Source organism: Limulus polyphemus, unplaced genomic scaffold (genome assembly GCF_000517525.1).
Source record: "Limulus polyphemus unplaced genomic scaffold, Limulus_polyphemus-2.1.2 Scaffold1000, whole genome shotgun sequence".
Lineage (NCBI taxonomy): Eukaryota > Metazoa > Arthropoda > Merostomata > Xiphosura > Limulidae > Limulus > Limulus polyphemus.
The window spans coordinates 93502-119951 of NW_013666610.1; the positions used below are offsets into that span (position 1 = coordinate 93502).

Consider the following 26450-nt stretch of genomic DNA (forward strand, 5'->3'; position numbering starts at 1 on the left):
ACGCAACGGAAACTTCTGAGTTAGGGGGCGCCGCTATTTAAATTTCAGAAATCACTGCCTTACTTTATTAGAATATTTTGAACTTTCTGAAAAGTAGTTTCATGGAAGAAAACTTTGTTTCCAATTTGAAAGGTTTTGTTTTGATATACTCCATAAATTAAATAGCGTTCTTTACGATATCAGTAAATCTAGGAAGTTTACCAACCAGTATTTACTGACGAAGTTTCGTTACTCTTTAACAACAGCCGGTGCTAGCCAAAGTTGAGTCATCTCTAAGTTTGGGGTAACTTCCATTCCCTTAAAACGTCACAAGTACGCTGCCTAAATCCTGTATTAAGCACTAACTAAAGTTTACGTTTGAAAGTGTAAAATAATGTTACGTCTATTTTCGTTTGTTAATTTCCCGTATAATTTATTTCCTATGAAACTTTAGCGATGCAAGTCCTTTCTTAAATAAAACTGGTTTATTGTTTCTCAATACAACTTTGCAATACACTTAATTTCCACAGTCACTTTCATTTAAACACACGCTATAATGCACAATGATTCACGCATTTTACTTACGGTCATTACCGCGCTTGACTCAATTATCCGTCTGTATCTCAGCCTGTCCGCAATTATCTATGCCGTCACTTCTTCTTTCTGCTTTATTTGCCGGGCTTATATATTAAAATAGAGGGCGCCTAGAAAATGCTCGGGCCTTCTAGAATGTCATGAAGTGTTACCAGCGTCACGTGACTTCCGCTGTCGTAACAATAATAATAATCTTAAAACGTTGAATTTTGTTATTGTGAAAAATAAACTAGGAAGATAAATGGCTTTATAACTTAAGTTTTTTCCTGACTTTAATCCAACAAAAAATTCCATTCGTGGTGAATTGTAAACGATGTTTTTTTTTGTTTTCATTTTAACCAGTTTATAAAAAGTGTGAGCCATCGATCACTGTAGTGACATCTGTTCAGCAGTCTGAAAGATGATTTTACTTCATTTTTTTTTGGGGGGGGGGGGAGTTACTATTTTAATATAATCACAAACTACGTGGTAAATAATTGTTGTGATTATAACTGTTTATTTTATAAAAATAACTTACTAAATATTAAAATTACGCTTTTAAATTAAATAGAAAAAATATTATTGTGTACTTTTTACATCAAGATTTTGTAATGTAGCTATTAAAGTTTTAAGTTAAGTTGGAAGAATGGTTTAGAATATTAAAGTATTCCTTTATTTATACGTGTATGAGTTTTTAATTGGTGTGAAGGGCTTAATAAAATGATGAAGTAATCCGTTTTATAGATGCAAATGAAAACTGATATATTTTCTTACTCTAGATATAATAAAAATCTGTATCACAATAAGCCCCCATAAATTTTAATCACAATTTTCTTAATCCTTAACAGAATATAAATAACTTATTGGATATAATTTTTGTTGTATCACAAATCCAAGCCAGCAAGGAACTTGAAAACTTATTTTTAGAAAATTGTCAGGCTGACAAAAATACTTGTATGAATTAGAGGAGTAACAACAAGTGTTTGTAATTTCTACTTATTTCTGTAGTATTTAGAATATTTTACAACATCAAGAATTTGTTTAATCTAGTTTTGCCTCTCTATTCAAAATGATTTTTCTTTTTATTTGACCTAAACATTTGAGTCTCAAACATGTCATTTATTTATCCAACTTGGATTGATATTTTGTAATTTTTAGTTTGAGATTTATTGATAATATTATTAAGTTTAATACCGCCCCCACTAACTCAGCTGTAGGTCTGAGGCTTACAAACTTAGAAAACAGGTTTTGATACCCGTGGTGGGAACAGCACAGATTGCTCAGTGTGTAGCTTTTTGCTTAACAACAAGCAAACAAAAAGCTTCATATTTTTGAAGTAGTTTCAATTACATCATATTCTTCCATAAATCTACCATAGTTAATTTCTAATATCTTCTACTAGCATAGACATAAGTAACAATTATATTTCAATATGATGGTTACTTAAGGACCACCAAGAACAAGTTTATGAATTTAATATTTATCTAGACATGTGGTTAGATAAGAGAAAACTAAAAAAAAACTAATTATGGGTGACATTAGTTAAGATTTAAAAATAGTAGCAATCTAATGCTGATGTTTATTTGGATACACAAGTTTTACATGAATACAAAAATTGTATTAATGATTTTACAAGAGAGGTAATGTGTGGTAACTTGTATTAATCATGTAACGTAAATTTCGTATATTCCTATATGTATTTATAAAAGAAGTATATTAGAACATTACTTTTGTACAGCATATTACCATAAGTTATAGAATACAAAAACAAATTTATTTAAAGAATAAAAAAAACTACAAATATTTCTACCTAATTATATATGATCAAAACAAAAGTAAACATTCCATACAAAATTTAGACTCTGATATCCTTAGGTAATTACATACCTGTTAAATATACAGAGTCTGGGTATGTTTATGAAAAACTATAATACTTCATCCACTATTTTCTGTAATCCTGGTACTAAATTGGTCAAAATTAAGAAAATTATAAAACTTTATTCATTTTATCAGTATAAACTTCTGATAATTTTAATATGCGAAGGTTGCTCGAAATGTTAGCAACATTATTTGTAACTGATCTCGTATATTTAAGTGTCAAATACATAACAAGAAAGTATTATTAACCTGTCCTTTTTAGCTTTAATCCAGTCCTTTTTATTCACATTTTTAATCATTCCTCACACTTTTGCTGTTTGTTTATTGCCTACCTTTATGTTTCATTACAGAACTTCCATTCTTATGTTTATTTGGTATATTTGTTTGCTGTATCAACATATCTATCTTTTTGTTGTTTTCTAGCTTGTGTTTGTTTGTTTGCTTGTTAATTTTTCACACAAAGTTACTCAAGGGCTATGTGCACTAGCCATTCCTAACTTTAAAGTGATAGACTAGAGGGAAAGCAACTAGTCAACACAACCCACTACTATCATATGGTCTGATCTTTATCAAAAAATAATAGGATTGACTGTCACATTATAACACCCCTATTACTGAAAGGATAAGCATGTTTGGCAGTGGGTTTTTGCTTGTGTTACTCTCAAGTTTGTGATTGTTTTTTGTTGTTGTTTTTTTCTTCATCACTCCTAGTTTTTGTCTATGCATACGTGATAAGTGAACCAAAATTCCTTTTTGTTTGTCATGGGCTTTAAAAAGAGTGAAAGAGGTATTCCTGCATATATCTTAAGATGTTTACTTTTTCTGTAGAAAGAAATAATAGTTAGTGGTAAGAACTCAAAATGAACTTAATGTAGTGATGCACAAAATGTATCAAAGGTTATCATGCCAGCAGCCCAATGTTGACTTTAAGAATTGAGATAAACCATTATATTTATAAGAAGCCTCATATCCACTAAATTGACAAGATTACCATAACCTGAACTTAGTTAAATTGGATTTTTATTTAATGACACAGTTAAACCTGTAGAAGCAAATTATATATATACTTTAACAGAAATGGGCTTGTTCCATTAATGTGGTCTGTTTGTTAATAAAGTTAATAATAGATAAGGAAAAAAAGTTTCAGAAATTGAAATATTTCATGGGGCTTTATTGTTACAGAAGATCTGTTTGCACAAGAAGACAAGGTGTAATATATTATCTTGGAGACATCTACTTAAACATGAATTTACTTTTCATATGTACAGTTTTTATTATCTGGAAATCATTAGCCAGTGGGTGCTTGAAGCAGAGGCAGATTCCATTTTAGTGTTGCCATAGTTACCGCATGAGCTCAAGATGTATAGATATATATAGCCATGGGACTACTTGAAGTTTTAGCTGAGCATGAGCACTGGTTTAGTCCCTCAAGATACAACTAAAAGTGTATGGAGCATAAAATAAAATAAATTTCATCTATCAAAACTTAAACTAGGTAATTTTAGTAGAGGTTTCACTTGTTTTATAAGTGCAGATTTGTTTCAAAGATTTAAAATTAGTTGAAGGCATGGTAATAATAAATACTGAAGGACTTCAAGTAGACTGTGTAGGTTAAAAATGTACATTATATGTTTGTGTACATTGGGAGTTTGTGTATAAAAGAAACAAATACAATTTGTATATTTTCTTCATGTATGTGTACAGAAATATATAACCAAACATACATGTAAATAACATACAAGAAGCATAAAACAGAATAGTTATATATGTATGAGAATGTGAAACATATTTGTATAAACTGGTGTAACAGTGTTTACAACATAAACTTTCATAAGAGTTCTAGGTATTTTTTCTTGTTCATACAATCATTTAAAGTTCTTGTATATCTACTGACAATTGAAACTTGAAAATGCTAACAACCAGAGTCAAAACATAATCCAGAAGAAAACAGATAACCTGAGACAGAACATCTATGAAATAACAAAAATAGATAACTTCAAATGAAACATTGTCAGAACATCAAAAATGGGTAAAAGAGTTTTCTTAATTACTTGTTCAAGCCATCTCTAAACTTTATTAGTCTCAATGTGTGTTCCTCAACTTCAGATTTGAAAACAAAAACTGGCTGTTTAGGCTTGGAAATACTCCCAAAGTGAGATTAATCATCAGAAATACAAATGTGGTTAAATAAACCTGAATAATTTCCTATAACCATTTACACACAGTACTTTTATATTAAGTTACAAGCTTAGAACCCACTGACTGGCAGTCATTAATTGCCTATGATCAAGGCTAATATTAACCGTCCCCCTTTTCCTAAGTAAGTAAAAAAAATGAATGAATAACAAAGGGTAATCATAGCAAAAAAAAAAGTTCTAAAATATGCCATAAATCTCACTCCATGCCATATGCATAATCTTTGAAATTAGCCTGTTTGTACGGCTTAAAGTGTTTCCAGCAAAGCATCCCCCCCCCCTTTATTTACCTCTTAATATAGTTTTCTCAGGTGGTTGTTGCCAGTCAAAAATACAGTACATCTTTCAATGGAAATCTATTTTTAACTATAATTTTTTATCTTCATACAATTTTCAGTTTTACTTTTAAAGATTTAAATCATAGAACAATTTAACATAGATAGCCACGTACATAACAAAACATGTTTTGATATTAAATCCTTAAGTAATATTTTCCACTAAAGAATGTTGGCCGATTTTGTACTGTGTAGTAACTTGTGTAACTAAGCACATGATTTAGTTACAGAAATCACTCACCTCCACAGTGTAAAAATTTGGGATTTATATACTCTACAAAAAGGTTTACCAAACAGATACTGACTAAAACTGAATGGTCATTCATGGTTACTTGGTTGATAGAAAACATGTACAAACTCATATAAAATACTGTTAGAAGAAGTTTCCTGGTATTTCTAATTATTATTCAAACAAATCCTGTGCAGGTTAAGAAGCACCACATTGTAATGTACGTTACATGTCACATGATGAAATTAACTTTATTTAAACAATTTTTTGTTTTTCAAGGACTGTCTTTTGCAACAGTATAACATCATCATAAGTTTTCTTTCTACATAGATCTATATCAAAAAAATAATTGCAGTATTTGTTTCTTGTAATGAGTAATCCTTTTTAGCATGATAATTTTTGAAGCTTATCGTTGTGTATTGGATATATCATATACCTCTGTTTCCTTGTAGCTGTTAATATGACAGGGCAGTTTTAATTTTGCATAGTGATTTTTTCTATGAATTACACTCCAGCCTGGTTGTTTGTTGTTGAATGCAAAATTGCACATTGTCTATCTGTGATGTGTTCACTATGGGGATTGAATCCCAAAGTGTAACATTATAAGCCTTACTACTTACTGGTGAGCCAGCAAGGGGAACTTGTTACAGGAGAGATGGTCTGTTAAACTAGATAAGTGTGTGTGTGTGAATGATGATTATATGTGCTAATTGTATAGTGCTTTTTGTGAGAAGTGCTGAAATAATTAACTTTCTAAGGTGAAATAAGTGAGATCATTCATTCATTCATGCAGTTTGTAAAATTCAATGCTCAGAAAGATAGCTATCATAATTTTTATTTTTGTGATGTAACAGTTATGTTGGTGTAATACACATGTAACCTAACAGATGTAAAATGGAGTAACTGCTGTTATTCTTTGAGGCAGTTATTTAATATGTATAATAAATTGCTTCAGTGTTATTTGCATATTTGCCATTGTCATTCTTTAATAAACCAAACAAATCTTGGCCTTGTTTCAGTTTTATTAAGAGATAAGTTATGTGTGAAACATCAGTTTAAACATTATGTACACAGCTTATTGTGTTAGAAGCTTGATTGTATATGTTACATTTTTGCCTATTGTTAGTCTTATTTTATTGGTAAGAAACAATATGGTTAAATTTTTAGTTTGTAATACATGTACTTGAAATGTAAAGTATTTTTACACAGCATATTGAAAATTTACTTTCATGCAACATTTCATCACATAGAAATAAAAATATTGCTTTATTTAAGTATGAAATTTGGTTTGACCATTTTTGTTTCGTATTTCATGCTATGATATAGAATTATATGTATATATATGTAAAACTATGTATGTAGTGTAATTCCACATGAAACTCGCTGGAAATTTTTGTAATTTTATGAGATATATTATAAGGTAAACCTGAATCAGTCTATATTTTGACTTGACATTTGCTTTATCTGGCAAATCTTAGTTAAAAATTAAATCTAAAAATTTTGAGCCTTGAGTATATGACAGCATACACCATACTTCTTTTTCTCATACAAAAGTCAGTACATGTACGCCATTTATTCTTACATGTTTAGCCATCACATTAAGGTTGACACTGCATCTGTGTTAATCAATACATCTAGGAAGTCAGTTATTACAGTACTCAGTCATGTCACCATTTCAGATTTGTGTACCCAAAGACTATTGAACCTAGCATTACTTTTTGAACAGAAGATTTGTAGTTCAGTGTAGAATGCAAGTAAAGAATTTGGTCAGTTTCACTTTTCAAAACCAGGTGCTTACACTATCATTCATTAGCTATACTGACCTAAGTGGAGGTACAGGCGTTACTGGTCAGTATGAATGATAAGAACTATCTCAAGTGATTAAAACAACTATCATAAGTGTGACATTTAAAGTGTGACTTTAAAACTTGCAAATGTTATCTAAATATGCTTGATCTAGGTGTACAGCATGTCATTAACTAATATCACCTGAATTATTTAGATTTTTGCCACATTTAATTGGAACATTATGGCTTTCATCAAGTAAAATATATCACTTTACATGTTGAGAATATAAAACAAACTCTATAACAGGTTGATTTATAATCTGCCTCTGCCCAATTTAGAATGAGTTGGGTGCATATTGTCATTTTATGTTGCTTAAGCAAACTGAAATCAAAAAGTAGATTTCATAACAAATGTATCTTAAGAGCTTTTTACAGTCTAATTTTTAAAGTTCATTTGAAACTTATTTTGTTCATATATGTGTTGTTTTTTTCAATTTAAATATTTCCAAGAATTTAAAAGCCATTTCAATGGTGCATTGATAATTTTGAAAGATTTTGAATTTTTCTAGTTAATATGAATGGAATTAATTTTAAGTTTTTTGTTAAAAGAATGTCTTTAATCCCTAGTTTGTTATTTCATCCACTTCACTCATGAGGGGCAAACTTACATTTTTGTTTAAGATGAAAGATCTCTTATTGGATTTCATTTTGCAGGTCAATAAGTGACCTCTAGATTGTTGACTGTCATCTTTATTACATTGAACATAAAAGAGGTTAAATCTTATTGGAAGAAACAAACTATTGTAGTTTAACGCCTGAAACTCTGTAAAAATCTGTTTTTAGTTTCCTTACTTTTACATCTACAATAATAAAGCATGTTACTAATGTTATGTCACAGTCACTAAGTTAGTAATACCTAAAAAATAGTTAGCATATCTGTAGTACATGGTATTTGTAATTTTTGCTGATTTTTTTTTCATCATACCAAGAGCACATACTTTTGTGTTTGGTTCTTGAATAGACATTCAACATTTTCAGGAAGATGATTTTTCTAAACCATGGTTATTCCTTCTTAAAGCATGCTGCTGTAATCTGATTAAATGTGGAGCATGTTGGAGAAGGCTTATGAAGACTGTATATTTGAAATTCTAAAAACATCTTTATATATCCTTACAGCTATATGACAGAATCAATACCAAATCTTATTGTCCAATAAAATGTCCACCAACTGATGCTCTAAACAGAGCAAAAGAGGTAAGCTCTTGTGATTTTGTTTTATAGTTTGTATTTTAAAAGTTTTAAAGTGTCTGACTGAAAATTGAAACAAGGTGTTTGTTTTGGAAATGAGTATATTTCTTATTGTATAAACAAAAATAGTGGATAGTCTACCATTACAATGGTTCTGGCTGCTTAGGGTTATAGCTTGAATAATATTTTTTGTATCTAGGCTAAAATCATTCCAATAATTTTATTAAAAAATGAATACTCTGAATAGCTTGCTGTGTCTAAGCTATCAACATGATGGGTTTAGATTTAAATCTTGGTAAATTGTCTGTGGTCTTGACTAGCATAATAATTCTTTTCCAATGAACATAAAGTGAGTAAAAGTACCTGAGGTATTATAGTATTTTGTCACTTGTGTATAAAGTTAAAATCATAAATAATATTCAACGTTAAACTGGTACACAATTAAACACATTTTATGACAATTCTCCTTTGAATGGTTTAGCGTGAATGTATGAAAAATAACATACAGGTCAGTGACCTACTAGCAAGCTATAAATACTTTGGCAATTGTTTTGTAATTCACTCGTGAGGATGACGTTTTAACGTCAAAACATGTAGAGTCGTCGACCTTTTGAAGACCATAAATAGGCCTAAATAAATTGTTTTTAATTGTGTACCAGTTTAACGTTGAATATTATTTATGATTTTACCTGAGGTATCATTAATAATGGTCAGCCTCAAATAGACTTTTTTTTAAAGAAAGTAGTAATTAGTGCATCAATAAAATAGTGCACCTTTTAAATTTCATACCAACAAGAATACTCAGTCTTGCTAAGTAACATGTTACACTATTGACAAAACTTGGCTACTTCAGCCTAATATTACTGCTGTGGGATTTTAAGGTAAAATCTGATTTCCTGATAATTAATAATGGCAGATTCACTTGGTAAATAAGAAGAGGAATTTTGAATCTAATAACTTGAGTTTTCCGAGTAATAACAAGAATGGACAAATTTGGTAGAAATGAATACAATATTTATTATCAAACAGAGAAAGAGAAAACACGGCATATGTGCTTGCACATGAAAGAACAGTCACTTCCACTAGATTTTGCTTAGCTCCACAGCTTTCTTTCTCTTGAGATTGACTTCCATTGAACTAAACATGACAATCTTGAAATAAGTATTTACTTGATGATCTCCTTGTAGGACTGAATGAAGAAAGTGTGCCTGAAGTCAATAGGTAAACTTGGTTTCTTTGTCCAGGTGACAACATCACCGTGTGACTTTTGTTGGCTGTAACATTTAGACAAGGTCAGCTTGGCCAGCAAAGAATATTACAGTGCTAATTCTTTCGACCCATATGCTATATGTTACTGCAATATATTTTCAGGCAGAATAGACATTAACTACTATAGAGAAGAAAAACGAAGCAACTAGAATAAGGCAATATCACTGACTTTCTGGGTCACGTGTTTATGGTAAAACTGCATACAAATAAAATAAATCAATAAAGTGGGTAGAAAATGCATACGATATGATTGCATATCATACTGTACCTAGTCATGATATACCTTTGTTTGACTGAAGTTGTGCCAATCCTGACTGTTGTTCCCAATCATCATAACAATTCCTACATTATGTGTGTAGGCTAAAATTTTCCTGGTCCTCTAAACTACTATCATATGAATCATCGTTGTGTTTATTATTAAAATTATTGCTTTCTATGTCAAACATCATGATAGCCCTCTATGTTAAAATAACATTAAGATTTATATTGTGTCTAAATGCTACAGTGAGGTTAATATTTTGTCTGATAATGAGGTCATAATTATGGATAATTTTAATTTTAGTCATATAGATTGAGAAATGTTAAAGTCAAACCATTAAAGAAATATGTTTTTAGAACATGTTGAAGATTGTGTTCTTTACTAATTGGTCAGGGAACCTACTAGGAATAACACTGTTTTAGACTTATTGTTAACTGCTAATATATAAAGGGCAGAGAAAGTGCAGATTTGGGAACATCTGAGTATAAGTGATCATTTATTTATTAGGTTTGATGTTTTATATCATATGGAGATTAGGAATCATGGGATTTTGGTTCCAGATTTTAAAAAAAGCAGATTTTCAAGAGATGAGACAAGAATTATCTGCTGTGAATAGGGCAACTGAATTAATTGGAGACACAATCAAATGTGGAAAAATGTCTTGAATAAATTTTTGAATATTCAAGATAGACATTTTTCTTATAGAAAAAAAAAAAGGTGGCTGCAAGTAAAAGGGATCATATTAATGAAAAGCATCATAAATCTATGAAGTTAAGATTGACTTAGAAGATTATAGAAGATCAAGAGAGTTGGTCAAAAAAGAAATTAGATAATCGAAGATAGTATATGAAAAAAGGATGGCTGAATTTGTAAAAATTAACTGTAAAGATTTCTTTAAATACGTTAAGAGTAAGCAGAATGTTAGGATGGAAGTAGGGCCTTTGATGGGTGATAAATGAAGGCTCATATCTGATGATTATGGAATGGCTGGTGTATTAAATTATACTTTTTCTTAAATTTTTACTAATGAAGATTTCAACAATATTCTTTATCTTGAACAATTGCTAGATGGAAACAAAATTGAACAAGATTATCACATTAATTCTGATCTTGTTAAAAAAAAGTTTAAATCTCCAGAGACAGCTAATAGTTTCTCAAAGGTTTTGAAAGAGGTTAAGGATTGATTATGTGAGCCACTTGCTACTATATTTTTTTTTTTTGTAAGTCCTTGAGTAGTGGACAGGTGCCAGAGATTTGGAAGTTGGCTAATGTTATTCTTATTTTCAAGGGAGGTTATAAAAATTGTCCCGATAATTAGACATATATTAATCTTCATCAGTGGTAGGAGAAGTTTTTAAAGTCTGATAAAAGATGCCTTGCAAAGTCATTTTACAAAATTTTACATTTTGTTGGATAATTAACAGGGTTTCAGTGTGGAAAAAGCATGCTTTACTAATCTTTTGACATTGTTTGAAAAGTTACTTATTAGGTAGATGAGGTTAAGGATGCTGGTTTGGAGTATCTGGATTTTCAGAAAGCATTTGACAAGGTACTACATAAAAGGTTATATCTATAGGTGAGAAGGTGATATGTTGGCTTATTGGACAGAAAAGTAGCTGGGTGGAAGAAAGCAGAGAGTTGTTATAAATGTAGTTCAGTCAAACTGGATTAATGTCACAAGTGGTATACCTCAGGACCTTGTGTTAAAACCATTGCTCTTTTTGGTTTGTATCAATGATGTAGATGAAGAAATGATTGATAAACTACATATATTAGCTGATCATATCTAAGGTCTTGGGTATTGCTTGCTGTGAGGAGGGTGCTGCTGCTTTACATTAGGATTTAGATCATTTGGTAAGGTGGGCAAATAAATGGCTGATGGCATTTAGTTATCATAAGTGCAAGAAATGAATGCGTTATCACAATTTGAATTATAAGTATATTTTTTTTAGAACAACCTTAACAATGTTATAGAAGAAAGAGATCTTGATGTTTGAGATTATATCTATCGAAGTATTAAATATAAGAATAAAGAGGTTGTAATTTCATTATATAGGTAACTTGTTAGGCCGCATTTGGAGTATGATGCTCTGTCTTGGGCTCCTTACCTTAGAAGGAACAATGAATTGTTGGAAATAGTTCAGAAAAGGGCTACCAGGATAGTACGTGGGATCAAAATGTTGTCGTAGGAGGTCAGGTTAAAATCTCTCAAATTGTTTTCTCTTCACAAAGGAAGAGTTAAATGGGATCTGATTGAGGTGTTTGAGATTGTTGGGGCAAGGGAATTGATAGAGTTTGTGCATTTTTTTTTTCAAACGTAATGATGAGAATGGTAGGACTAGGGAACAAAAACATAAATTTTAGCGAGACTTTTTTGTTGTTGTTGTTCAGTGGATGGGACAGCCAAGATGTTACCCTTTACATTATTGTTTTTTCTCCCAAGATAGTTGTACCACCTATTATAAATTTTCTCTAACTGGCAGCTCATTATAATGAGTACAAGTACCTAAATCATGATATCAAATAGAGTTGTTAGTACACTTGTCAGAGATAACACGACATCAAAGGTCCAGGATAATTATATCACAGTGTCATGACTGCTCATTAGGGTAATACCAATCACCTGCTTTCATATATGTAAAACACCAATTACATGATAAATTTTTAACTAATAATTACTGGATCATTTTAACTAAAACACCTATCACATAGCATCCTATTTTTAACTGATATTTATTAGTGTAGTTTCTCTAAAAGACCTATCATATGGTGTCAAATTATTTTATAATATTTGCTCATTCAGGTGTCTGTTATCACAATTAAAAACACAAAATATGTGGTTTTAAGTAATAATAGGGCATTTGTATTGATTTATGTAGTAAAAATATCTTGGATTTTGAATGCTTAAATGTTTTCACAAGATGTGAAAAACATAACACAAAGCTTTGAACTTTACCAGGATGGATGAACATTTTGCGTTATTATAAACACAAAGCATAAAGTTTTGGATTAAATCAGAATAGTTATTTGAATCTGTGTTATGACATCACCTTGTGTGTTTAGCAAGTGAATGTTTCGATAGTTTCAAATTTTATCATTATTATTGTATAATCATGTTTTGTAATTTCAACTTCATAGGTTATACTACATGGCGTATTTACAGTTGTACAGTGCATCACGATGCCAATAGGACATTTGCACAGGCACTTATAATGGTGTAACAGATTGTTTTTGGTTTTTTTTTGCAAGTTTTAAACAAAATTCATCATGTGAAAATATTATCAGGACAGTTAAACAAGCATGTGCCATAACATTAACTGTGTTCTAGGTACCTTTATTTTGTAGACGTAAAAAAACACAACATTAAACAACTGGTATGAGTATTTAATATGAAATAATTTTTCAATCTTGTGAAAACACGTTAAGTAATGTTTTAAAAGTAAATATAATTTCACAAAGGAAACTGAATTGTCTGGTATTTTTATTTATCTGAAAAGTACAGTGTTGATTGATACATTATTACAATGTATGATTTATAAAAAATACTGAGTGGTTAGAAGTGATATATTCTCAGTGCTTTGTTATTTATTTCTTTTGGTTATCTCTAGGTGTTTGAATGTCTGAATCATTATCCAAGTGGCATGGTAAATGAGGTTGAGGAACTACAATCCATATTATGCAACCACCACTTTAGGGTGAGTTGTTTTTGTTAATCCACTTCTTTAATCTGTTTTCTGTTGTTGTTTTTTATATTATTATTATAATTTGTTTTTCTCCTGGTAATTATCAGTTACTTCTAAAGTAAGCACATTGCATAAATATAGAGAAAATTGCCACGAGTGACTAATGATCATAAATGTTATTATAGCACACTTTCTTACTTACTGAACAAAGATGAAGATCAATCACTAAACTTCCTAAACAATAACTAAGTGATTATCATAATATCCATTGAATGAATATAACACAGTGATAAAATATTAATAATTTAATGTTTTCTCACTTAAGCTTCAAACTGTGACTTTCCAGTAGATCAAATGTGATAAACTAAGTCAAGTTATCTTGATTTAAATAACAAAAATATTCATTTAATACCTAAGTACCTAATTGTAAATATATGAAAAATAACTTCTCTTTTTTTTTTCATGGATATAATTATTACATTTATTTGTTTGCATTTGACATCATTTATTATAAATAATACATTTTAGCTAAAGTACAAATAGTTGCACAAACGTTTTTTGGGACACTTGTAACCACAGTAAGATTTATACCAACAATATAAATAAAAATTGTTTATTTGAAAAGGGGAATAGGAATCATCAAAAGTACTGAAACATGTTGAATCAAAATGCAAAGATTATATTTCCAAACCTACAACTAGGGACTGAAAATAGTGTATATATGATTTTCTCAAGCTACAAATCTCTATTTTGATTTCATTAAAATTGACAAGTACTGTACACATAGAATCAAAATGGGGATTTTTAGCTTAAGAAAATAATGTAGACACTATTTCCAGCTTAGTTTGTTTACTTTACATCATGATTTCAATTATTCTTTTATTCATGTTAGTAACACACCAAGTTCATTTTGACTATAAAGTTTAACCATGAAAAAAAAACCCAGTTAATGGATTAGTATAATAAAGTGAATAAAATATTCTATTTGTAGATTAATTTTATTAAATAATATTTTTCTTTTTTTTCTATCAGCAGTGTTTCTTGATTTTTGTTTGGATAGTAGTTCTCTGAAGCATTTTATTTGGGAAACCAAACCTGGAATGTTATTAGTATATTCTAGAACAGTATCTAACTCTTTAGGTGTAACTATTCATTTCATTTCAAATATCACAAATTCAAAATTCATTATACACAAGGTAACCCAGAAAATAGTTTATAATCACTATAAGAATTAGATCCTTCCTTGTTCTTTTCAACATCAGATGCAAAAATTTGAGTAAGAGTTTGTGAGATATCTCTTGTACTGCTATTCACATTCAGAGAAATAGCCAGTATAATTCCTGGTGCTTGAGGCAGAACAACTTTCAGAAATCACTATTAATTTTATTCCCCCTTTTCAGGTTTAGTTATTTAATTTATTTTTATGAGCTTCCATTTCTAAACTGCCAAGCTCTTGAAGAGTACCATGAAAGTCTAATTGGCTTTACAGTATATTCTTGTATGCCTAGTAGTTATATTTTAATGAAGTTGTATAATGTGTTTATAAATAGCACACTGGCCATGTCAAATTAACATGGTGGAATCTTGTCTTGTGCATAAACAAGTGAAATTGTGAAGCTTTAACAGCCACACCAATCAAATAAATTAAGCTTAATTTATTGTGTTCAATTTAAGGGAAAATGCTTCCCTAGCCTAAAAATTTGAAGCAGCACGTAACAGGCCTACACTGACACAATTTTTGGAAGACAAAGTGGCCTGATGCTTAACTCTGCATTATAACATTACCCTCTTTACAAAAAAAAAAATAATAACAACTATGAATAATTTCCCGCTGTGCTCCTGATATCAGTTATGCTTGTGTTTTACAACTTCTGTAATCTATGATTAAACATTTTCAGCAAGAGTAGATAGACTAATTCGTATTAAAGTTTTACAACAGGTTTTTTCTGAGTGTTATGAATTAAATTATAAAACAAAAGTAATATAGGTCATTAGAGCAAGTGACAATAGTTTTCGGTTCTTTTGTTATGTTTTGGAAGCTGTTTATTTCAAGTTTTTTTTCAACTGAAAAGAAGAAACGTAAATTTCTGTTAGGGTTAAACAGTGCTCAAACTTAACCTTTTTTTTATGGAGCCCGCAAGCAGTTTCAAGGTCCATCTTATAGCTGATTGTATAGTGGAGGTTATCAGAAAAATCACTGAATTAAATAGTGAATGTTACATTGATTGAAAGGAAACTTAAGATATCAACATATCTTAATTTATTTTGTTGTGAACTCGTATTACATGAAAAAACACAAGTCAAACTATTTCATTTTTTCAGGTCACTTTAAATGATTTTTATCTCATATATGATTTTTAATTTCTCTCTAAAGCATGGTAAAAAAGTAACATTTTGTTCCCCTTTAAAGTAGTGTCCTTTAATAATCAAAATAAATAATGAAAGAAAATCTGGGCATCACTGTGAGCATAATCTTTTCTTGTTCCCATATAACCCATTACCATCTAGCTGACACATATTTGTCAATAAAATGTCAAACACTTTTGATGGAGAAATGGAAAAATCATACAATTTACATTACCACTAATTTTATAGCAGTCAGTTCTTTATCAGTTCTTTCATATCCTGAAACGGCTGTTAGTTAGTCATTCATGAATTTGAATTTGTAATAAGCAAAATCCTCAAATTAGCAACATATGGAAAACATGCAAATAGCTCTAAAATGATTTAAGTCATGAGTTAAACTTAAGTTAGTGTCCTTTTCTAATCAAAATAAATAATGAAAGAATTTTTTGGGAATCATTTACATTTTGTAGATATCACCACATTGTTGTTGCAAAAGGAGTTTGTACTTATGAGTAAGAGTCTACCCGTGACAGACCAGTGTTGCCAAAATATATTCAGTCCAAATCGCAGAGAACACGAAATAAAAGTTGACCACATCACACAAAAATTGACCAAAGTTAAAAATTTTCTTAAATGAAAAGAACCAAATGTTGATTATCTGAAAAGGAATGTAGCAGAAAAAAAGTCAATGGGTCTGTGAGTATAAAGAGGAAAACAGGAAAAGTTGTTGCAAGGGCAAGTGGGAATAACTGGTTACACTGTGATGAAAACAGTGGCTTAATATTCTGTAAGGTATGTTGAGAAGAGAATGTGAATCTGTAAACTATTAGGGGACTATTAGTGATGAAGAAAATGTGAATCTGAAAACAATATTTGTGGTTTATTAGCATGAGCAGCCTTTAATTCCTCACATGTTTCATGGCAAATTGAAAATCTGTTGCCATAGCAATTAATACACCTTTTGCTAATAGACCACTAGTAGTTTGCAGAATACCACCTCGTGATTGGCCAATCAAAGCTGGGTATCTAGCCTATTTGTCAGGCAAGCATTTAATGTAACTCGAATCAGGATGCACAAAAGTTATGAAAATTCTATTATATTGAGTTTCAATGTTTTTAATAAAAACATGTCTCTTAAAACATAAACCAAATAAATATATATATTGTGTCAGAAAAGGCTTAAAATATCCGAAAAGCATCAGAATTTTTCATCACCAAAAGACTAATACTCTTACTGGAAATAGATCTAATCTTTGGATTCCACAGCCATTTTTTTCCATTGCACAATTTATGTTTTTAATAACTGCTTACGTAATCCAAGTGTTAAATTTTTACACACAACATTCTGCATAAGGCTGGTAGAGTAGCAAAAGGATGGAGAAAGTGAATTGTAAGACCGTCACCTGGATATATTTGTCAGGTCATGCAGGGGTAAAGCAAGACAAGAAAGCTGACAAGTTTGCAAGAGGAGCTCTATATCCAATCCAGCACTAGAAAGAAGAAAATGGCATCCATGGAAGGTCTTCTGCTGAAAAATAAAGTAAAATAGGTGTAGTTAGAAAAAGCAAAAGTTGGGTAATCCTTAAGACAACTTACAGCTAGAAGGATACTACTAACATCAATAAACAAACTCTCTTCTATCTCCTACAAAGCAGCTGCCTCCACATAAAGGGTCAGCACCTATCATAGTAAGCCATGGATTATCAACTAGCACTCAACATAACCTACTAATCTGAGCTAGATCTCCATTTATTGCTTGAATTCCACATATATAACTTCAAATCAAGTGCTTTAAACAGTTTGACTGTAAATATGTTCAAACAAACAGCTTTTCCATCATACGTGTTTTTGTTATTGTTAGTCACAACCCCTGCTAAATCACAAATATCATTAAAACATGACCATGAGGTAAAAAAGTTATTAAAAAATAGTCTAATCAAATAAAATAAGTTTTAAAACAAGATTATACAAACAAGATAGGGATTTAACTGGACATATCACTTGATCCAGCTAATGATCACATAGCAGGCTAAACTGCCTCGACTTTATATGGAGAATAAAATCTGTACATTACTGACTGCCTCACTGGTAAAACAAATAGAACTAGAATTTTCAATCGTAAAAAGTATTCTAAAGTAAACTAAAGGAAAGGTATAATGATAAAAGCAAAGATTCTATTCAAACATCAAGCTTTCAGTAGGCAAAGTGAGGAAGTCGATAATGTAGGGATTTTATTCTTCATGTAAAGTCGAGAAGGCTTAGTCTGCTATGTGATCATTAGCTGGATCAAGTGATATATTCACTTCCATCCCTATCTTGTTTGGTTCCTTTTTTCTAGGTCAATACCCAGCCCTACGTAATTTTTTATTTTGCAATAAATGTTTTTCCTAATACGTGTTTGTTTACTTTTTTATAAGGTGGCATATGTGAATTACTAGGTCATAGAGTGTATTCTGAAGCTTTATAAATGTTGCAAAGAATAATAAAATAGGTAGTCAAAGATTGTGATGACTGTTTTGTTCTATCAAATGATGATAACATTTATAGTTACTGCTAGAACTAGGTAGGTAGGTAGGTTTGGCTATTTACTAGTTTTTGACTTTGGAATGCTCTATCCAGAGCATATACACTGAAGATAGAGCAACTATGCCTGTTAGCTCTTCATATCTAGCTTTTGATGACTTGTAGAGAAGAAAATCCAGATGACTTTTTTTTTATTACTTTAATACAGGCATTCGTACCATCCCTACATAGAGAGTGCTTGCACACTCTCTGATACCCCATAAAAATAGCTCTTACGTATCTCGTATTATTGGAAGGCTTTAAGACAACATATTATTAACTTATATTCAATTATCAAATTAAGTTTTCAAAAAGTATAATATTGTGTTGTCACTTTGACAGTGTTGGTATGATTATCAGAACATTATTTTCTTAATCTGATCTAGTTTACTCCTTTTAAACTTCCATTGTAAGAAATACTGCACTTTACTGCCTTTGTAGTGTCATATCAACATGTGTAGATTTTTTAGAAAAATAATTCCTTTATTGAGTTTCAGGCAAGCCAACAAGTACAGTTAACACTATACCTTCTTTGTTATCATTCATTTGTGGGTTTCACATGTATCCTTAGTGATATATTTCTCTTTTTATCTTAAAATTCATTGGTCTGTTTCACATTCTTAGTTCTAACTGATAAACCCTCTTTCTTCCTTTGATGGGTTTTGCATAAGTATTACTCACAGATAAGTTTACTTTCTTCCTTCACATTGATAGTGTTGGTCTGATGATCAGAACATTATTTTCTTAATTTGATATAATCTACTCGTTTTTAATCTTGAAGAAGAATTAGTAAACTGTGTGAAAGTGCTTTGATTTTTTTACCAAAATTCAGGAACTTGTATTGCTCTAACTTAATATAAAAAAAATCTGACATGAGAGAGAGAGAATTCAAGTGTATGAAAATTATTTACCCCATTCATGTTTCATACATAAAATTTTATTTCAGGCACTACTACAAGCACATGATGTTGTTGCTCATGAGGTGTATAGTGAAGAAGCTATCCGAGTAACGCCACCTCCCATCATGCCTTTTCTAAATGGAAACCAAGAAATGGAACCACAAGGAGAACCACCAGTTGAAAATGTTACACGAGTCAGGCTTGTGCAGTTCCAGAAAAACACAGATGAACCCATGGTAAGAGACTGCACTTTTACTGCCTTTGTTGTGTCATATCAATATGTGTAAAGTTTTTAGAAAAATAATTCCACAATTGGGTTTCAGGCATGCCAACAAGTGCAGTTAACTTAATACTTTCTTTGTTATCATTCATTTGTGGGTTTCACATGTGTCCCTCAAGATATTTATATCTTTTTTTATCTTAAAATTCATTGGTCTGTTTCACATTCTTAGTACTAAAAGACAAACCCTCTATCTTCCTTTGATGGGTTTTGCATTAGTTTTACTTGCAGATAAGTATACTTTCTTTCTTCCTTCAGTAGGTTTGAAATACAAGTAGTTCGTGCAGGTAACTCCACTTGTTTTTTTTAAAGACTTGTTGTTTCGTTTAATGTGTGTACTGCCTACAGTCATTGATGAGTTTCACACACGAGTGGTATTTCCATAAACTTTACTTTCTCCTTTAACATTCATTGGTGAGTTTCATATCTGTAATAACTGCAGATAATTCCATTTTCTTTCATAACATTCTTTAGTGGACTTCTTACTTACATGTATTGTGGGTTTCACACACTGTTTTTAGGCAACTTTGTTTTGTTTTTCATTCATGCTCATGTATTTCAAATATTTTAACTTTTTAGGTTCAGTGATATTAATGTGAACTGGTTTCTATTACAGGGAATCACATTAAAACTGGATGAGAGAGGAAAGTGTATTGTAGCACGAATTATGCATGGAGGAATGATTCACAAACAAGGTATTGTCTTTTCTTAGTAGACTTAAAATTAATCTGTAAGTCCATTAGACGAGTCTTGAAAATGCAGCTAATTTTAATGTTTGTTGACCCATTTTCTCTTGTTACTAACTTTGAAACAAAAATGCAAGAAAAGCCATACTCTTTTAATTTCTATTTGTTTTTAGGTCAGCAGACACCCTGAAATAGTTTAAAATTAATGATCTTTCTACCTTTCAAATAATTTATTTTTAATCACCATGAGAAAACAAAATATTACTAGTGTCAAACAGCCTCAGCTCTTTTTATAAATGATAACAAAATGTTTGACTGTTAACATATCTTTCAGATTATTGCTGTTATTCTGGAAAACTAATACTCATTTCTTTGTCACTTGTCATGCAACTTCCACTGAACTAGAAGCCATTTTGGCTTTTACAGAATTGAGGTTGAGTAACAGTGATAGACTGAAAATCGATAAAACTACACTTATATTCAGATTGAAAGGACAAATTAGCACTATTTTGTTGAAAACTATTGTGGTTTTTCCTCCTAGGGGGCTATGAATGCCATATTATGCTTCTACAAGATTCAGGATCTACACAAGCACTACTGACTTTGTTTTGAGCTTGCTGAGATCAACTCAAAATCAAATATATATTTTTATGTTTATGTATAAAATTAACTAAATAAAACCTTTTTTATTCAATAAATTTCAATTCCAATATGGTACCTACCCTCTATATGCAAAGTTTTTTTGCATGCCACAAGCCTTGAGCTCCCACGTACACCATGATAAACATGGTTCACTGTGTCTCGCATTTAAATCATGCAACAACTCTGCACCAATAGGAGTATGACACACCTTCCCCCAATGCATGTGACTCCCTCTATTCGATTCTACCAAACTATCACTTCTCGTTAGGCAGTGATCTAGTGCAGACATTTTTCAATTGTGTTCTTTTCACATTTTGTTTAATGTTTTGTTTTTTGCAATATAGTAATTTAATTTAATTATTCTTTTTTTGAGTTTGTTTTCTGTTGTTTTTTGCCACAATAACTTACCTTTGTTTATAATTTTTTCTCTCTTTTTTTTAATTCTTCACAGTTTATGATGTATTCTGAAGTTTGTGTCACAACTTCTGATATTCTTCCAACTACTTCCAGTGTCCTTACACTGGCTTCAGGTCGGAGGGTCTCGACTGAGGATTTTTCGGCTATCATTCGTTGGGAGATTGATTGTTATGAGTCGACCTTATTTTCCCGATAATGTTTGACTTCCTCCTGAATCTTCCAAACCTGTTCATGACAAGAAGGATTTTGACAGCCTTTTTCCTCCACCTAACTATGCCATGCCTTCCTAAGTCTCTCCTGTGAAATCTGATAGGCCTAACTCAGCCTTTTTGGATATGATTTCTCAGGTGTGTTCTGTTTTATCTATTTTCCCAATTTCATATGATCCTGTTCATTCCTTGTTACATGACACCTATCCTTAGAGTACCTTGTTTTCCCTCCTTCTCTTGACATCAGGGTTCATGCTGAGCAGTTCATTTCTCAGTTGAGAGTGGGTGTTAGCATGCCTTGCCTTCCATGGGCTTCTGATCATTATGCTTTGTCTTATCTTCAAGGTGATCAACCCTTTTTCAACTCTCAGCAGTCGGAATCACCTCTGCTTGTGTGTGTGTGTGGTGGGGGCTGTTCCTGAAAATCCTATCCATTTATCCCACACAATATTTTCGTCTTACCCTTACAGCTCTCCTATGGTATTGGTCCACCATACACCTCCTTTCCTAGGCACTACACTACTTCCCAGAGGGGTTTGGGGGGGGATACTTTTTTCCTCATTACTTCCACATTGGTGCGATTGTCTTCTTCAACCCTATCCCTTCACATGTGTTTTCTTTGCTGTTGGGATATTATTGGGAGAGATGCTGTCTTATCACAGGTTCATCTGCCTTTCACTTATCTTCTTGACTTATGGATGACCCCTTTTCTCCATTGGCCTGTTTTTAAGAGATGTTCCTGAGTCTGTGGAATATGTGACACAACATTTGACTGGCATCCTGTGATTGATCTGTTCTGCCTCAACCACTTTTTGGATCTTCCCTGTTTTACCATGAAGTCCTTTTCACACTGCAGTGGGCTTTTTCTTCAGGACTGTGGATGACCAAGATAGATATCTCGATTGCTTGTCTCCTTATTCCTGTTTCTCATCAGTCAAAACTCTATCTTCAGTTTGTCCACCACGTGGTTGTGTATCAGTTTTGTGCCTTGCCTTTCGGGCTTGATTCAGCATTGCATGTCTTTGGTCAGTGGTCAAAGCCTTTACCCGACAGCTACATGCTCGTGGGTTGCATTTACACCACTACATGGACAACTGGTTCCTTTTAGTTCGTTCCCAACTTGTGTCTTCACAACACATACATCTTCTGCTGACAGAAGCAGCTCATGTAGGTTGGATTCTCAAGATGGAGAAGCCTTTCCTTTTACCTACCCAATATCTTATCCTCTTGGGTGTATTTTTCAACACCCACCTCAGTCGGACCAAACCTTCTTCACTCCACGTTCTTTCGATGGAGCTTTCAGTTCTCCATGCCCTTGCTGCACCCTCTCTTTCTACTCATGAGGTTCTATTGCTTTTGGGGATTTGAGCTTCTATGGAAGCACTTATCCCCTTGGGTCAGGCACGTATGCATTCTCTGCACGACCAAGGGAATCTTGTTCAGGATCCCTTGAACTAATTAATTATCCTTCCTCCTACCATTTTAGACGATCTGCATTGGTGGTTGAACAAGGAGAACATGATGATGTGTGTACCACTTCCTACACCTCACTCAGATTTGCATCTGTTCAAGATGCCTCTCTCCATGGTTGGGGGTCATGGGTCAATCACCAGGGGGCTTCCAAACAATGGCTCTCCATCCAAGAGGTCTTCCCACATCAACATCCTGGAGCTTCTAGTGGTATGGTGTGCTTTGGATCATTTTATTTCTATTGTATGGAACCAAATCGTCATGATCCATTCGGACAATTCTACAGAAGTAGCGTATATCAATCACCAAGAGGGCATCCATTCCCTTTGTGGTTAAATATTAGAACTCCTTTACACTGGGGATACATCTCTTTGTGTGTCATGTTCCAGGTGCTTTCAGCCTCATGGCAGATTGCCTTTCCAGACCAGATTAGGTTTATCCAATACTTCTCATCTGGATGTATTTGCCAATTTCCTCAACACCAAGTTATCTCTTTTTTTTTTGTCTCCAGTTTCTTATTCTCAGTTCCCGTGTCAAGTCTTTCTGATTGCTCCTTACTAGCTGGCACAACCTTGGTTTCCTCATCTCATTCATCTCCAAACTACCTCTCCATTTCCTCTTCCTCTCACTCCATTCCTATTCCATCAACTTCAGTCACCGGTCCTTCATCCTGCCCTTCATACCTTCCAACTTCACACCTGGCATTTATCAGGTCCCTGGAAAGGAGATCTGGATTGTTTAGGCATGTCGCTTCCCTTTTAGCACAGTCTACTTACCCTTCCTCTCTCGAGGTTTATCAATATAAATGGAATGTCTTCTGCTGTTTATTTTTGAGTCAGGGTTTTCCCCTTCTCAGCCCACCGTTCCTCTTATTATGGATTTACTTACCTGACTGTTTGATTCTGGGGCTTCTGTCTTTTCCATAGCTGGTTGTCGTGCACCTTTCAATTTTCTTGGTACTATTTAATGTTTTCCTCTTCTACCATCTCCCTTTTATTGCATTCCTTCCAGATCCATAGATCTCTTCATCAGTTGGTTCTTTTAGATTGGAATGTCACTATTGTTCTTCACTGCCTTACACTACCTCCGTTTGAGCCTTTGTCCTCATGTTACTTGTTTCACTTATCCTTTAAGACTTATTTCCTACTCCTTTTAGCCTGTGGGTGTTGTCAGTCTGATATTTTTGCCATCAATGTTTCACATACACCATACCATTCCACATATGTTCTCCTTTATTCAGATCGATTTTTGCTCCCCAAACTTCCGTGGCTCCTGAGGGAAATTCTCCCTTCTCACTGATTTTGCTTCCATCTATTTCCTACCTTTATTCTCGGTCTGATCTGACTAGACTTCTATGTCCCATATGTGCTCTTTGTTGTTACATTGCCTGCACAGCTTCTTTCCGTGGTTCCCATTCCCGCACTTGGCAACAATCCTCTTTATGTGACCTTTTTCCTTCTACCCTTACAAGTTGGGTTCAGCAACTGATTAGATTTACATATTCCTCCCTATTTCCTTCTTCCTGAAATCTCTTCCAGGTGTCGTCACATCAGATCAGACACCTAACCTTTTCCCTGGCATCTCATCTTTGTTGTCTATTTGAGGAAATTCTTCAGGCGGGCAAGTGGACTACACCTCATACATTCATCTCCCACTGTCTTCATTAGGAGGCTGTTTCTTCCTTGTCTGGGTACTTCCTTCCACCTGTCACCATCCTTCAAACTTTGATGAGGCTATGACTGGGGAAATTATCTTTTCTATATATAAATTTTCCTTTCAGTGGCTAGTCCTATTTAGTTTAGGATCCTGCTCAAGGGCAAGTGTTGCTTATCCAGGTATGCTATCTATTTCTCAAATCCACACTGTACCACCGAGATGTATACCCATGACCAATAACACGCACTGTTGAGATTGGATGTTTCACAAGATCACTAGTAGGTTTCCTCCCAATATATATGCTTCATAAACATGCCTGTTCTGGACCATACTAACCCATGGATTTACATCAGTTAAGCAGAAGGGGATGGCTGCTCATCCCTGCTATCCCTTCGAATGAATAAATTAGGGGTGGTCTGCTCATCTAAACATGGTTTTTGTGGTCACCTGTTGCACCGTCTCCAATGTTGGCATTCCTCTGGACTGTCCACTGCATTTTGTCCCCCCCTCGTTCTTCTAGTGGAGTATGGGAGTCCTTGCCACTTTCCAGTTCCGAACCACTGGAGTGCTGGAATATGGAGGAGTCCTCCTGAATGTGATAACCTCCATTCAGTAGAGAGTAGGGCACTGGTGTTTAGCTGGTGTAGATGGTGTTCAATCCTCCAGTCATGTGCTCCACCTCTGTGCGGTGGGTCCCAGAGGTTGATGTTCCACCCAGCTTCTGTGCAGTTCTCTCCAGAGGGTGAGGTTGCATATATTTTTTATAGAGGCGATCCATGTGGTGAGACCCAGAGGTTGATGATGTACTCCAGCTTTTGTGCATTCCTATCCAGAGGATGATGTTGCTTTGGAGTAGATAAGTCACATTGCAGTTCACACTCCCGATTTGGATCCCTCTTTCTACCATCACCTGGATATTGGTTCCCAGTGAGTGGTTTTGGATTAGAGTTGAACTAATCAACATAAATCCTCACATATGTGTTGGTTGTGATTCTTCATCCTAACTCCAGTTTTGTAGTTTGCCTATTATCTACCTCAGTGTGGTTGTTCCTGGAGGTTGATGTTGCACACACATGCACTCCAATTTCTGTGCGGTTCTATCTGGAGGAGGATGTTGTCTAGCAGTCCACCTTAGAGTGTTTTCCCTATCTGAGGCTGCTGTTGCACTGTGGGGGTTCTAGTTAGATTAGGTTTGGTGTGAGTGTAACATTCACATTTGCACATTCCTTCTGGTCATCATTCAGATGTCACAGTCCTAGATGTATGGTTGTGATTGTGGATTTGCACACAGTTTGTTTTCAAAAGGATATGCTTCCATTTTATTCAACTTCAGGTGAAGACGGTGTTGACCCTCCTCATACCACTGGTCAGACGTTTTTTTACCTGATGGCGCTTGGTTTTGGACTAGAGTTGGCCAGCTGCATATGGTCCAACATGCTCTACCCAATCTATACTTTGGGGCATATGCCTTTTTGTTTTCCCCACATTTTTGTCTGTAGATGGTTCTTCTACAGTCATTCTTCATCAGGATTGAGATTCAGGTATATTGTGGTTCGAATTTGCACCCAGCTGATTTTTCTCTCCCTTTTTAGTTGTGCTCCTCCCACTTTCCACCCATGTATGTTCCTTTCCCAATGGGGATCACAAATCATAGGCGTTCTTTGAATGCTTTCGAAGGATATTTCTTTATATCCCTTGCATCAGTCCCTCCATCTATTCAATATAGGATTCTAGCTATATGTGTGAGCGGAGGTAAGGTACTGTATTGGAAGTTGTTATTTTCCTATACTGAAAATATATTTCCAATACAGTACCTTACCTCCGCTCACACATATAGCTAGAATCCTA

The 26450-nt window shown here is 33.1% G+C and overlaps 1 protein-coding gene across 2 annotated transcripts in view; it reads left to right on the forward strand.

Moving 5' to 3' along the window:
* LOC106461624 (peripheral plasma membrane protein CASK-like) overlaps window positions 1–26450 on the forward strand; it is a 150347-nt gene that overhangs the window by 93090 nt on the left and 30807 nt on the right. For both annotated transcript variants that reach the window (XM_022388630.1, XM_022388631.1), the window contains exons 12-15: window positions 8153–8230; window positions 13361–13447; window positions 19290–19478; window positions 20139–20217. In XM_022388630.1, the coding sequence (XP_022244338.1) occupies window positions 8153–8230; window positions 13361–13447; window positions 19290–19478; window positions 20139–20217 (433 nt within the window). The remainder of the gene's footprint in view (window positions 1–8152; window positions 8231–13360; window positions 13448–19289; window positions 19479–20138; window positions 20218–26450) is intronic.